This window comes from Eptatretus burgeri, chromosome 12 (assembly GCF_056783735.1).
Source record: "Eptatretus burgeri isolate ZD-2024b chromosome 12, Ebu_testis_v1, whole genome shotgun sequence".
Classification (NCBI taxonomy): Eukaryota; Metazoa; Chordata; class Myxini; order Myxiniformes; family Myxinidae; genus Eptatretus; species Eptatretus burgeri.
Genome location: NC_140972.1, coordinates 30,955,045 through 30,970,044, shown reverse-complemented (window position 1 = coordinate 30,970,044; position 15,000 = coordinate 30,955,045). Strand labels below are relative to the sequence as shown.

At 42.7% G+C, this 15,000-nt stretch overlaps 1 protein-coding gene across 6 annotated transcripts in view; it reads left to right on the top strand.

Moving 5' to 3' along the window:
- The window catches only part of EFL1 (elongation factor like GTPase 1), a 123,762-nt gene that overhangs the window by 31,146 nt on the left and 77,616 nt on the right, over window positions 1-15,000 (top strand). For all 6 annotated transcript variants that reach the window (XM_085850027.1, XM_085850032.1, XM_085850028.1 and 3 more), the window contains 5 exons: window positions 2,624-2,838; window positions 11,990-12,113; window positions 12,567-12,646; window positions 12,782-12,918; window positions 13,439-13,561. In XM_085850027.1, the coding sequence (XP_085706153.1) occupies window positions 2,624-2,838; window positions 11,990-12,113; window positions 12,567-12,646; window positions 12,782-12,918; window positions 13,439-13,561 (679 nt within the window). The remainder of the gene's footprint in view (window positions 1-2,623; window positions 2,839-11,989; window positions 12,114-12,566; window positions 12,647-12,781; window positions 12,919-13,438; window positions 13,562-15,000) is intronic.

The following is a 15,000-nucleotide window of genomic DNA, read 5'->3' as shown; positions in this document are numbered from 1 at the left end:
GGTTTTCCCACTTACAAAGCACGTAGAGGTCTGTAATTTTTATCATAGGTACACTTCAACTGTGAAAGACGGAATCTAAAACAAAAATCCTGAAAATCACATTGTATGATTTTTAAATAATTAATTTGCATTTTATTGCATGAAATAAGTATTTGATCACCTACCAACCAGTAAGAATTCCGGCTCTCACAGACCTGTTAGTTTTGTCTTTAAGAAGCCCTCCCATTCTCCACTCATTACCTGTATTAACTGCACCTGTTTGAACTCGTTATCTGCATAAAAGACAGCTGTCCACACTCAATCAATCAGACTCCAACCTCTCCACAATGGGCAAGACCAGAGAGCTGTCTAAGGACATCAGGGACAAAATTGTAGACTTGCACAAGGCTGGGATGGGCTACAGGACAATAGGCAAGCAGCTTGGTGAGAAGGCAACAACTGTTGGCGCAATTATTAGAAAATGGAAGAAGTTCAAGATAACAGTCAATCTCCCTCGGTCTGGGGCTTCATGCAAGATCTCACCTGGTGGAGCCTCAGTGATCATGAGCAAGGTGAGGGATCAGCCCAGAACTACATGGCAGGACCTGGTCAATGACCTGAAGAGAGCTGGGACCACAGTATCAAAGAAAACCATTAGTAACACACTACGCCGTCATAGATTAAAATCCTGCAGTGCACGTAAGGTCCCTCTGCTCAAGCCAGCACATGTCCAGGCCCGTCTGAAGTTTGCCAATGACCATCTGGATGATCCAGAGGAGGAATGGGAGAAGGTCATGTGGTCTGATGAGACCAAAATAGAGCTTTTTGGTTAAAACTCCACTCGCTGTGTTTGGAGGAAGAAGAAGGATGAGTACAACCCCAAGAACACCATCCCAACCATGAAGCATGGAGGTGGAAACATCATTCTTTGGGGATGCTTTTTTGCAAAGGGGACAGGACGACTGCACCGTATTGTGGGGAGGATGGATGGGGCCATGTATCGCAAGATCTTGGCCAACAACCTCCTTCCCTCAACAAGAGCATTGAAGATGGGGCGTGGCTGGGTCTTCCAGCATGACAACGACCCGAAACACACAGCTAGGGCAACTAAGGAGTGGCTCCGTAAGAAGCATCTCAAGGTCCTGGAGTGGCCAAGCCAGTCTCCAGACCTGAACCCAATAGAAAATCTTTGGAGGGAGCTGAAAGTCTGTGTTGCCCAGCGAGAGCCCCGAAACCTGAAGGATCTGGAGAAGATCTGCATAGAGGAGTGGGCCAAAATCCCTGCTGCAGGCTGTGCAAACCTGGTTAAGAACTACAGGAAACGTCTGATCTCTGTAATTGCAAACAAAGGTTTCTGTACCAAATATTAAGTTCTGTTTTTCTGATGTATCAAATACTTATTTCATGCAATAAAATGCAAATTAATTATTTAAAAATCATACAATGTGATTTTCAGGATTTTTGTTTTAGATTCCATCTTTCACAGTTGAAGTGTACCAATGATAAAAATTTACTGACCTCTACATGCTTTGTAAGTGGGAAAACCTGCAAAATCGGCAGTGTATCAAATACTTGGTCTCCCCACTGTATATGTGTATATGTATATATATACATATATATATATATATATATATATATATATATATATATATATATATATATATATATATATATATATATATATATATATATATATATATATATATATATATATATATATATATATATATATATATATATATATATATATATATATATATATATATATATATATATATATATATATATATATATATATATATATATATATATATATATATATATATACCAGTGGAGGTTGGAATTTGAAAACTGCTTATTGACCTTTGTTACCTCTGCCACTGAAGGTGAAGGAGGTTGTTTTCACCCCATTCTGTCTATTTGTCTGTGTGCAGGATATCTCAAAAAGTTGTGGACGAAGCCGGATTAAAAGTTGTGAACAGGTTCAGTGTGTGACAATAACAAAATTATTAGATTTTGGTGAAGATGTGCATGCGGATCCGACTACTAGAATTTTTGAAGTGATTCTTCACCATTGAGATATGGAGCCAAAAACGGTCACACGATATCTCAAAAAGTTGGACTGATTCGGATGAAACTTGGTGGACAGGTTGGGTGTGTCACAAGGACAAATTAATTTGATTTTGGTGAAGATATAAATCCGGATCTGGATACGAGAATTATGTAATTTTAAAAGTGATTCTTCACCATTAAGATATCAAGCCAAAAACTATATGGAACTTCGCATGATATTCCAAAAATGTATTGGACCTGATATGTTCTCCTGGATCAGGCATTATGTGGCGGAGGTATGCGCTCTACCGAGTACCCTTCTCGTTTTTCTCCTGTTATTCGATCTTTCATTAAACTTATTTTCTTCAATATAGTATTTCTAAGGTGATGTAACGCACATTGTAAGAAGTTTACCGATACAGTTATGATTAGATAAGCAGCCTTCTTGCATTTGCATTTCCTTGCATACCAAGTCCCAGCTGTAGATTGGTGGAATATCTTTCACTCTCGTGAGATTGTTGGTTTCTTGTCAAAACACGAAGAAAGTCAATTGCTGATTGCCTCCTTCATTGCCATTTATTTCTGGCGACAGGTGAACGCGGTCACTGGCAGCCTGTTCAGTTCAAAAGTGCTGGAGGAGAACACTGATAAGGAGCCAAACTGCAAGTCCTCAGAGAAAGGGTGCCCACTGAACACGTTATATGATTGGAGTGCAGGCTTTGAAGAGACTGATGACTCCAGCCTGTACTTCTCTCCTGACCAGGGCAATGTCGTGTTTGCCAGTGCGCTTGATGGCTGGGGCTTCTGGTAAGGAAATCCACTTGTGATTTTGTCCAACTTGTCACCTCTGCCACTGAAGGTGGATGGAGATTGTTTCACCCCTGCGTGTCTGTTTGTTTGTCTGTGAGCAGCATATCTCAAAAAGTTATGAATGGATTCGGACGGAATTTTGTGGACAGGTTGGTTGTGTGACAAGAACAAATTGATTTCATTTTGGTGAAGATCTGGACATGAGAATTAAAAAAAAAATCAATAATTCTTTACCATTGATTGAATGATGGGTCCAATTCAACTGTGTACTGTTCCTACTTTTTCGGCCCCCATGCTCCAGCTACTCGTGGGTTTTGCAGGCATAAACCATTGTCACCCACCGATTGACCCCCAACGATGCCCACTACTACCCACTCGTGATGGGCCAATATCAGTTTCGGTAATCAGCACCATCTGATATTGGCAATTTTTCGGTTGTCGGTGTCGACTGATTGGAGTCAGTGTGAGTGCCGACTCCCAATTGCAGTACTGTACTGTAAACCCAATGTAGCTTTCACCCCTGTTTTGGGTGAATTTCAATTATCAAATTAAAAAAAAATAAACTTTGCATTGTCGACATTTCAAAGGGATCTGCATCAACTTTATTCCTTATAAACAGCTGGCATTGCCATGTGATGGACAGGTAACAAAGGATTGGCTTGGTAATTTCAAAAACATGTTAATACGGCAAACGGGTCAGAATTCGGATGTTATCAAATTTATTTTGCTTTGAAACTGACAAAGAGAAACTCACTAACGAACATAACCTTTATAAAGCACACCCAATTCATATAAAATACTGTAACCAATTGCTTTAGAAACAGCCACTCGCACAAAGCAGTGGTTTGCAGGGTTAACCCTGCAACAGCTGCTGCCCTCCTTGCAGGGTTAACCAGCATCGCAAGTTGGCATTTGCAGTTTTTCCACGTGTGCCTATGTACCCGTTTGCAAACCCTCCAGTTTTTAAAAAAGGGTCACAAACCTTCCTGGGCATTCCTTCGATCCACCGTTGTTGGTTACATTGAAAATCCATTAATCCGTTCTCAAGTTATAGGATCGAAAGTCGACACCCCCTTTCAAAATTTTCACCTTTTGTTGCCTTAGAGCCTGGAATTAAAGTGCATTAAATCAGACTTTTTCCACCTTTATTTACACATCATAACCCACAACTTCCAAATGAAAAACAAATTCTCCAAATTTCAGAAAATTAATTAATAATACAAAACTAGAATATCATGGTTGCATAAGTGTCCACCCCTCCGAGCTAATACTTGGTGGAAGCATCTTTGGCAGCAATTACAGCTGTGAGTCTGTTGAGATAGGTTTCTACCAACTTTGCACACCTTGATTTGGCAATATTTGCCCATTCTTCTGAAAAAACTGTTAAAGCTCAGTCAAGTTACGTGGGGAGTATTGATGGACAGCAATCTTCAAGTCATGCCACAGATTTTTGATTGGATTTGGGTCGGGCTCTGATTGGGCCACTCAAGAACATTTATCTTTTTGTTCCTTAGCCATTTCAATGTAGCTTTGACTGTGTGCTCAAGTTCGTTGTCATGCTGAAAGGTGAACTTCCGTCCCAATTTCAGCTTTCTTCCAGAGAGCAGCAGGTTTTCCTCGGATTTTTTTCTGTATTTTGCTTCATCCATTTTCCCTTCGATCTTGACAAGTGCCCCAGTCCGTGCTGATGAGAAACATCTCCATAGCTTCTCAGTGGGGATGGTGTTCCTTGGGTGATATGCTGTGTTGGGTTTGCACCAAACATAACATTTTGCATTTTGGCCAAAAAGTTCCATCTTGGTTTTTTCAGACCAGAAAATGTTTTGCCACATGGCTTCAGAATCTCTGGAGTGGTTTTTTTGCATACCTAAAATGGGACTCAAGGTGGGCTTTTTGAGTAATGCCTTCTTCTTGCCACCCTACCATAAAGGCCAGACTTGTGGAGTGCTTGGGATATTGGTGTCACATGCACACAGTGACCATTCTTTGATCAGAGAGGCCACCAAGAGGCCAATGGCAACTTTGAAAGAGCTCTAGGCCTTGATGGCAGTCTCCTCCTTCCTTGGTCATCCAGTTTGGAGGGACGGCCTGATCTAGGCAGGGTCTTGGTGGTACCATACGCCTTCCACTTCTTTATGATTGTCTTGATATTCAAGGCTCCAAGGGATATTCAAGGCTTTTGAAATATTTTTACACCCATCCCCTGATCTGTACCTTTCCACAACTTTATCCCGGAGGTCTTTTGAAATCTCCTTGGTGCTCATTATTGAGTCTTTGGTGTGAAATGCACTACCCAGCAGAGGAAACCTCCAGGAACAGCTGATTTTATTCTGAAATAAGTAGAATCACTACAATTTAACACAGGTGGAGGCCAATTAACTTGGTGTGTGATGTGTGATTTTGAAGGTGATTGGTTTCACCTTAGATAATTTATAATTGCTATTATAAGGGGGGTGGACACTTATCCAACCAAGATATTCTTGTTTTGTATTAGGTCAGCTCGCTGACCTAATATAACCCTTTGATGTCCTCAGATCCATCCGTCTGTCTGTCCTGTCTGTCCTGTCTGTCTGTCTGTCTGTCTGTCTGTCTGTCTGTCTGTCTGTCTGTCTGTCTGTCTGTCTGTCTGTCTGTCTGTCTGTCTGTCTGTCTGTCTGTCTGTCTGTCTGTCTGTCTGTCCGTCCGTCCGTCCGTCCGTCCGTCCGTCCGTCCGTCCGTCCGTCCGTCCGTCCGTCAACAATTTTTATTTTTCTATCTCCTCCAAGACGTCTCGGCCAATTGAGTTCTAACTTGACACGCTGATATTACTAGTTGCTCTATATACATCATCTGAGCCCTTTTTCGCCTCGGGGTCAAGGTTACAGGGTCATCAAGTGCAAAATGACCGATTGGTCGAATGGCCTATAAGAAAGCATCGGAGGGATATAATGCATAATGGGTGTCATAGGGATTACTAAGAAGATTTAATTTGACCAACTAGTTTCTCGTTACCTCTGTCGTCTGGCCCTGTTTATTGGGCAACACGAAGTCCGCTGACTTCAACACGGCTTTGCGCGGTTATTTTAAGTTCAATTTAAATTCTTTTTTCACTTTTCATAGTCGCTAAGGTCGATTAACACTCAATTGCATCAAGTTTTGTGAAAATTAAATGTTTATATCCTCGGTCTGTGTGGAATGCATTGCAGCGAGGGGTAGCTTTCATGGCCTTCCATCCGTTTCCATGCCATATAACGAGGCTGTCTTAAGTTCTAGTTGATTTTTGTTTTCACTTTCGGGACCTTCTGGTGTAGCTACACGTTTAATGAAGATAATTTTCATGCGAATGCCGCTGATTTTTCATAAAAATGCCGATTTTTCATAAAAAACGAAACTCTCACATCAAGGTCTTTTGGCAAGATAACCTTTGGCCTAAGGCCAAGGTATGCTTTTTATTTGCCTTTCAAAAGGTTTAAAATTAATCGGACAAGTGGTTCCCAAGTTATGGCCAAGTTGGAGCGCGTTTCCCGTTATGGCTTACAATGTACGGACTTCCAAAAAAGCAAGGTGGGGAGGGTTACGTCGTCTCCCACAAGACTCTCCGGAATTGTAGGCCGTCCCTCTCGGATAATTCCGTGAGGCTGCAGGTCACTTAACCGACCGTGTACGCCAATACCTCCACCGCGTCGCATAGGGTCTTTTTGTCTATAACCAATTTACCTAATTAACCACGTGGTGTCGTCTACCAGGGAACCACACCCTCAGTACGCCTTACCCGAACTGGACCACTCTACCGACTACCAACTGCCAACTACCTTTCCGGTTCGGATGCAGCGAGCAGATCTGCCAAGGTCGTACCGGCTAGAATGAATGGATTTTCTGGTATAAAAACCTGCCTAAGCTCATATTCGAACCATGCTGGACCAATGGAGGAAAAGACGAAAACGAACTGGGAACATTTCTACAATAATTTATTTACAATCACTTGCAAAAGGACTCAGAGCAGACTTATCGCGGGAATACAGGCAAGATTTACAATGATCAAACACTTAAACAGTTCTAATTAAAGACGGCACCACACACTCAGACGCACACTCAGACGAAAATAAACCCAGGTGTATTGCAAAGGACCCCCGCAGCCAGAGAGGGAGGTGAGCTGAGTTCACAGTTCTTTTGGGGTACCTTTATGTTGGAGGCAGGTGGTGCTCCATGGTGCGGCACCTGCCAATGGTCGTGCAGCTTGTCCCACAGCCACACGCGTGGAGCTCGAGTCGAGTAGAGCGGAGTCTAAGGAGGGATCAGGGCCGCTGACAGGACCCACGAGAGATCTGGTCAAGGTCAGGCGGCCTCGAACCAGCGCAACAGACGGCCCGCCGAGGCGAGACGCGGTCAGACCCTCCACGTCATGACCTCCTTTTTCCCTTTGGCAACCAGCGACAAACTGGCTCACTCCAACCACTGTCTCCAGCTCACGAACACGACCCACACAGAACTCCACTGAACTGAAGACTCCTCCAACTAACGAACCCTCCGACTCGGCACACCAACACGACGACGAACGACCCCCAAAGAACTCCTCGCTGAGGACTGTGTCTAATTTATGGATCTACCTCAGCGGGGAGGGGCCTTGGTGAAACTGACGTCACTGTCTGCCCTGATTGGACAGGGCCTCCGTTGGTCCGCCCCTTCTGGGCGGTGTTTCGGCCATGCAGGGAGCCTGCCCCCTCTACGTGTGACTGCACTCGCCAAAAAGGTACCTCACAAAGATTTTGCCTCGGAAAGCGAGAAAAAGGTACTGTGCTTCAAATAAGAGGGGAAATAAAGATTTATTACCCTAATTAAAAAAACATCGCAACGCACTCCTTCGAAATCCCACTACACACAAGGAGGGATTCTGTCTTCACATACGAGTATACTTAACGGCATAACTCACTTTGGGTCAGCTGTATGTTTAAATGCATACGGTTCCTAGAACCGTAACAATCTATCTATAATTCCAGCTGTGTGTGTGTGTGTGTGTGTGTGTGTGTGTGTGTGTGTGTGTGTGTGTGTGTGTGTGTGTGTGTGTGTGTGTGTGTGTGTGTGTGTGTGTGTGTGTGTGACCGCTGTTTCTCAACAACCACTGGGTCCGATCTAATTGAAACTTGCCAGGTATATTGCTGGGCCGTGTGGATGTGCCTTTTCAATGTTTGATATCAATCGGACAAATGGTTCCCAAGTTATGGCCATTTATTTACCAAACCAATAACAGGACACGTTGCTTGGTGTTTTGCACCCACAGTATCTATCTTCTATCTGTCTACAATTCCATCAATCTCTGTTTGTTATCTTGCCAAAGCAAGATATGTTACTCGATCGGTTTGTTTGTTTTTTTTTGTTTCTATATTTATATATTTGTCGGTTACAATTGATTTTCAACTTTCAACTTGCTCTCTAAGTCACAGTTCTAAAGCAATGGCTCTCAAACTTGACATGTATACTCGTGAGCGCAATAGCTTTCAACGCCCAAAATTTAGAAAGTCATAGGTCAAGGTCACCAGAAGGTCAAACATCAAAATCAACGAAACCCTTAGCTTTTGAGTAAATTTTATCGGATCATCTCCAAACTTGGTGGATATATAACATATCGATAGGCGCTCAGCTGATTAGTTTTTGGTGGCGATCGGCCTTGACCTTCATGGTTAGCGCCTAAGGTCGAAGTTGACCTTCATGAAGGTCATTTTTAAATCTTTGACTCACAATATCGAGTGGTACTTCAAATTGAAGCCCTAGAAGAGTGTTTCTCAGATATATAAAAATTTCGTCGTTATGACTTCATGACGAAAAAAACTGATTTTTCATAAAAAATGAAACTCTCAAATCAAGGTCTTTTGGCAAGATAACCTTTGGCCTAAGGCCAAGGTACGCTTTTGATTTGCCTTTGAAAAGGTTTAAAATTAATCGGACAAGTGGTTCCCAAGTTATGGCAAAGTTCGAGCGCGTTTCCCATTATGGCTTACAATGTACGGACTTCCGGATAGTTATGACTTACTGTATCAGAATAATTTCTCTTTCTTGTGCGCATTTATAGATAAACACAATGCCCCAATGCAGTCGTCGTTAACGAGAGCAATTGAACGGACTGTGTGTTTGTTTGAAAGTTTTTTTTTTTGCACGTACGAACACGCGAGAGCGAAGGAACGGCCTGTGTGGTTGTTGTTTCTGGCACGCGGTTGACGTTTTTTTTTGTTTTTTTTGCACGTACGGGCACGCGAGAGCGAAAGAACGGCCTGTGTCGTTGTTGTTTCTGGCACGGGTTTGAAAGTTTTTTTTTTTCTCGTACGGACACGCACGTACGGGCATGCACTAGTATATTCAATTCAAATAACTGTGAGACTGGAAGAGACACCACATGCTTTCCGTTCACTGCTTCACCTCGTAACCTGTCCTGAAGGACTGCTTATTCGTAGCGTCTGTGAGATTAATGTTTATATTTTAGATGGTTCGGGGATGTGCTCCACAACTATCTGAAAGAATTCCGGTGAAAATCGGACGTTTTAAGATTTTGTTAGGGAATTTCATCCGACGGCGAAGTGGCTGGTCACGTGACACCACCCAGACGTGCAGGCAGCGAGCGATTGAGCTTCTCGGTGGCCCGAGGGTCCTTTTAGTTGGGGTCCAGCTCTGTCCTGGATACAGCCATTAAATGCACACACTTAGAATATCTATTTCACGGCCATAAACGCGGGTTTGAAAATTGTATAATGTTGGGAATGATTCCTCGAATGTGGAGATTTTTGTTTCGAGCGGCCTCGCACGTTTGTTTTAAATTCAGTTTATATTCTGTTTTCACTTTCCGTAGTCGCTAAGGTTGATTAACACTTGGTTGCATCAACTTTTGTATCCGAGCTGACCGTCAAACCCGCTCGGGTGTTTTAATTTTAATTAATTTTCTGAAATTTGTCGAATTTGTTTTTCATTTGGAAGTTGTGGGTTACGATGTGTCAATAAAGGGGGAAAAGGCTGATTTAGTGAAATTTAATTACAGCCTATAAGGCAACAAAAGGTTAATTTAAAAGGGGGAGTAGACTTTCTATTGTGTGTGTGTGTGCGTGTGTGCGTGTGTGCGTGTGCTTGTGTCTGTGTAGTTGTAGTTGTAATGTGGAAAGGGTGGGGGAAGTTGTGTCTGGTTATGTGTAAAAAGGAACAACAAATATTTTGAAACAACTGTCTGGCTTTAGCAGTAAAAGCACCATTTCAATACGCGTGAGTTGATTGACAGTTGGTGAAAAATCTGCGGGCCTCCCGTAATTGTATGTTTAAACCTCCCCCTACCCCTCCACCCCCCTCCCATTGTTATGTTTATAAACTCATCATGTTGTGCAAGACACTATGAGCCGTCCTGCCCCTCACTTGGCTTTGTATGGGAGCGTGTACAGGCTTCCTTGTCGTTAATATTTGGCAACAGTTTGAGCTGATTGTTTGAGAAAGCAGAGGAATGAGGAGCATTCTGCATTATCTTCATTAAACGTGTGAAATTGTGAAATGGGTGGAATTGCTGGTTTGCTTGTTCATCTCCTTAACGTCTGCCTTTGCATGTCTTTGTGCTGGACCAAGCTTACCGGCAACACACGTGCATTGTGCGGTCGGATCAATGCACACGACATTCCCGAAGGGTTAGGAGAGATTATTGTAATCATTACTTTGATGTACTAAAAACATCCGCTCCCTCTGGTAGCAGCGTGAGAGGTTTGGGGGTGATATTGGGGGAGGTGGGGCAAATATAATTTCATTGCTCGTAATCCCTCACCCCCGGTCTCCAGCAGAGATCGGTAAACCACCTGCACCGTGCACACGTACAGGCAAAAATCATGTCGGAAAGGTGGGGGGTGGTGCGGGTGATTAATTAATTTATTTATTTTAATTTGTTGTTGTTTGTTTGTTTAATTTTTTTTCCTGGTGCCCATTACCTGACACTGGGTATGCCCGAGCACATATCAGATATGCAAAATTTGTTGGGATTGGCCCAGCCTTTTTTTTTGGGGGGGGGGGAATTGGCCCAGCCTTTTTTTTCCCCTTTTGATTTTCAAACCTACACACGATTGCTTCATTTTATATCGTAGGAGGTTGTTTGTGCCTTGGGCAGTCTGAGGCACAGTTTGACAATGTGATCTAATTTGTCCGTAATATTTTTATGTCTAACCAAACCACAAGTTGTTTTTGTACCTTGAACGTGGATTATGTCCAAGTTATCTGCATCCTTTCCTGGGGGTGTTTTTTTTTTCTGCACCAACATCAAGCTGTGTGACAAATACACTGACGAGGCTCTGAATTGTCAAATGCTCTGCATTGTTACCTCTGTCACCGGAGGTGGATGGAGGTTACGTTTTCACTTCTGTTTATCTCTTTCTATCTGTCTGTGTTTGTCTGTCTGTGACAAGATATCTCCAAAAGTTATAGACGGATTCGGACGAAACTTGGTGGACAGGTTGGGTGCGTGACGAGGATGAATTGATTTGATTTTGGTGAAGATCCGGATCCAATGGGTTGCAACAAAACATGGTGGATGAGTTTGGTAGGTGAGAAGAACGAGCCAATTTGATATTGGCTTGGGTCCGGATTTAGATCCGGTCTATCATTAGGATACAAAACGTAAACTGTTCAACCTGGCTGAGGTGTGCACGCGACTGAGTGCTGTTCTAGTTTAGGTGTGTGTGTGTGTGTGTGTGTGTGTGTGTGTGTGTGTGTGTGTGTGTGTGTGTGTGTGTGTGTGTGTGTGTGTGTGTGTGTGTGTGTGTGCACGTATGTGTATATGCGTATATGTGTGCATGTGCATTGTGAGATTATATTTAGAACCTCCTCAATCAGCCCCAATATTTGTATTTTTTATTGTTTTATTTGAACTTGGACGCACCAACGTGTTGCTCAAGCGCATGCTCCCAAACCTAACCTGACCTGAATGCTACCATAAATGCATGATTAGAGTAGTTGTAATTATGGCATTCATGATGTGACTGCGCTACGAAGGTTGTGTCGCATACATACGAACCTAAGAGACGGGAAATTCCTATCCTCTCAAGTTTGACAAGTTCAATGGGGACAGTTATTTAGAGTTGTCATGGGCGAGACCCTATTCTGCTGTGTTTACCCCCCCCCCCCACCCCGGGTCCCGACCTGTCCCGTCTCCTCACAGTGTGGAACATTTTGCATGGTTGTACGCTCAGAAAATGGGTGTGAAAATGGAAGTGCTTCGAAAGACGCTGTGGGGAGATTTCTATCTCGATCCCAAGGCCAAGAAGATGATGAAAGGCGCACAAGTATGTTCCTACGTTGCGCGCGCAGCATGCACCAGGGGGCATCGGACCACCGTGATGTGCTTTGGATCCGAAAGCATCATTAGTCCCTTGCGATTAGACTACAGAATGGTTTTTATAACCCATTTAGCTTCACTAACTGTTTATTTTTTATTATTATTTAGTTGTTTGCACATTAGAGAATATCTTTGCAGCCGCTGTTGCTTGTTCTCCATTCGAGCTTCCTCCTGGTTCGAGCTCTCTTTGAAGTGGTCTCTAAGCTGGTTGTTTGTTATGCTTGTAGTATATTTTCAAAGAGCTGACTATTGTGGAGATAAATGGGGCAAAATTTCCTGTTGCATAGGTGTCTCAGTCTCAAATGGCTGACACTTGCTTGACTTTGTGATCTCTGAATGTAATTGTAATTTTTTTTATTTTTTCCTGTGATGCATTTCTCATCTTTTTCCTGTTCTCCAGGCGAAGGGAAAGAAACCAGTTTTTGTACAGCTGGTGTTGGAAAATATCTGGGCACTCTACGATGCAGTCGTCATTAGGCGGTAATTAAAGGATTGATTGAGGTGTTTCTCATAAGTTTTTAGAAAATTTTTATGAAGCGGACTGTGTTGTCAGATGTTTCCCTCACTCACTAAGTTATGTTTTGTTTCCTTCCTTTTTTTTTTTTCATTTTCCAGGGATAAGGACAAAGTGGAGAAAATGGTTGCCTCTCAAGGCCTCAAAATACCCACCCGGGACATGAAGCACCACGACCCGAAGGTGGTCCTAAGCGCCATCTGCAGCCAATGGCTTCCCCTAGCACATGCTGTGCTTTGTATCCTCGCAGTATGCTGCGGCGTGCTTGTTCTTTTCAAACTCGCGTCCGCAAGTGGTTTTGTACAGATACGTTGCAGAGCATAACCAGCAGCGAAGAGCTTTGTGGTTTTATGTTGTTTCACATGTGATCGAAAACCAAATGGCTCCACCAACTATCACGGCAGTTGCACAGGCCATTACACATGTGGCATGTTTGGGATTCAAAATACAAGGGATTTTCCAAAGTACTTCATGTAATTCAACTTGGTCGACAGAATCGTATGTATGTCCACAGTCCATTACCACGAGACACAATCCCAAATGGGTTCTGTGCGATAATCATGTGGATTTGTAAGTTTACATTGACAATTCTGTACCCTTGCTTTAGATTTGGTGTCATCATCATGGCAAAAAGGAAGATGAACTAATCAACACCAATTAAGGCTTTTATTTTTTATTTTTTTTTCCAGCACGTTGTGTGCACAAGTGTTTGAGAGCAGACGTTTGAAGGTCGAAGCTTCTTTCCTTGACAGTTGCAGCGATGGTGTGTAGCAAGCTACCCAGCCCACTGGAAAATGACGTGGAGCGTGTCGAGAGGCTGCTTTGCCCTCGTTTGCGAAGGTTCGAGTCCTTGCCGATTGAGACCCAGGCTCTCAAAGAATGTGAGTTGGTGATGACCCTTACCACTTGAAAATCCCGAACAGCTCATTTAATTAGCTCGTTTAATGAGGTACATCCTTATGCTTGGTTTTTTTTTCATGATATTGCTGGATTCCATCGGTGTTAATCAAAACTACTTTTGAAAGCAGTTCAAGAATATCACCATCAGAGATTTCTTGGGCCAGAAATAATCGGACGCTGATGCTGCCTCCGATCTACCACGTTCTATGTTCGGTTTTGGGGTGTTGCACCATGAAGTATGCCATCCTTTGGGAGAGGATGTTCAGCCGGTAGTTCTTTCTGTGTTCAAGCATAAAAATCACCAGGGTATATTTTTGAAAGAGTGTTTGTCCTGTTACTATCCCTATGAAGTCAATTTGTGATTCAGAGGTAGCATACTTGAGTTTAAGCTGTCTCGTCTGGGTTTTAATCCCGACTTGACTGTAAACTGTCATCCTGATGCTTTCAGGCAAGATGCTACATGAAGAAGTAAACTGTCCTTTGGAGAGTATGCAAAGCCTGCTGTCCCATATATCCATGTTCACTGATCTATGATTATGATCATGTGGTGCTGTTTGAAAAGAGTAGGCCCATTTTTGTCACCACCTTGATCAAATTCTAAATTATTGCTCTGAATGACATACATGGGACATTTACTCTATCAAAGTTCGAGTAAATGTCTCACCTATTTCGTGGTAGAAATATAATTGAAGTAAAACTTGTTTGCATATTGTAGACTGTTGCTGATTGGATAAAGAATCGGATAAGGACTGAAGACAGGTTTGAGGAGACTTGTGTGGAACAAATTAATACATTTGTACGTGTGGCTGCAGCAAATTCATTTTTCCTACCAAATTAGACTTGGTTTATTAACTACCACCGAAGGTGGATGGAGGTCATGTTTTCACCCCTGTTTGTCTGTGAGTGATCAAGTTATGGATGGATTCAGACAAAACTTGGAGAGTTTGGGTGTGTGACAAGGACGAATTGATTCGATTTGGTGAAGATCTGGATACAGTACTCAAATTTTTTGAAGTAATTCTTCACCATCGAGAGAGAGGGCCAAAACGATCTACAGCGTGATCTCTCAAAAAAGTTAGACGGATTCGGACAAAACATGGTGGACAGGTTGGGTGTGTCACAAGGACCAATTGATTTGATTTTGTTGAAGATCCGGATCTGTCCTATTAGTGGGATACAAAATGTAAACTGTTCAGCCTGGAGGAGGAATGCGCCCTGATGAGTGTCGTTGTAGTTGTTGAAAACTTTTAATTGTCCAAAAAAAATCCAGATTTTTTTTTTTAACCAAATCCTACCTGGTCATTCTTGAGAAATAATAAATATCATTGTTCTGATCTTCATGTCTGTGGATCTGCTTTCCTGAGGCTGTTCAATCACTTTTTCCTCAAGGGCTTCAAGTGGGTGCTGCATCACAATCTCA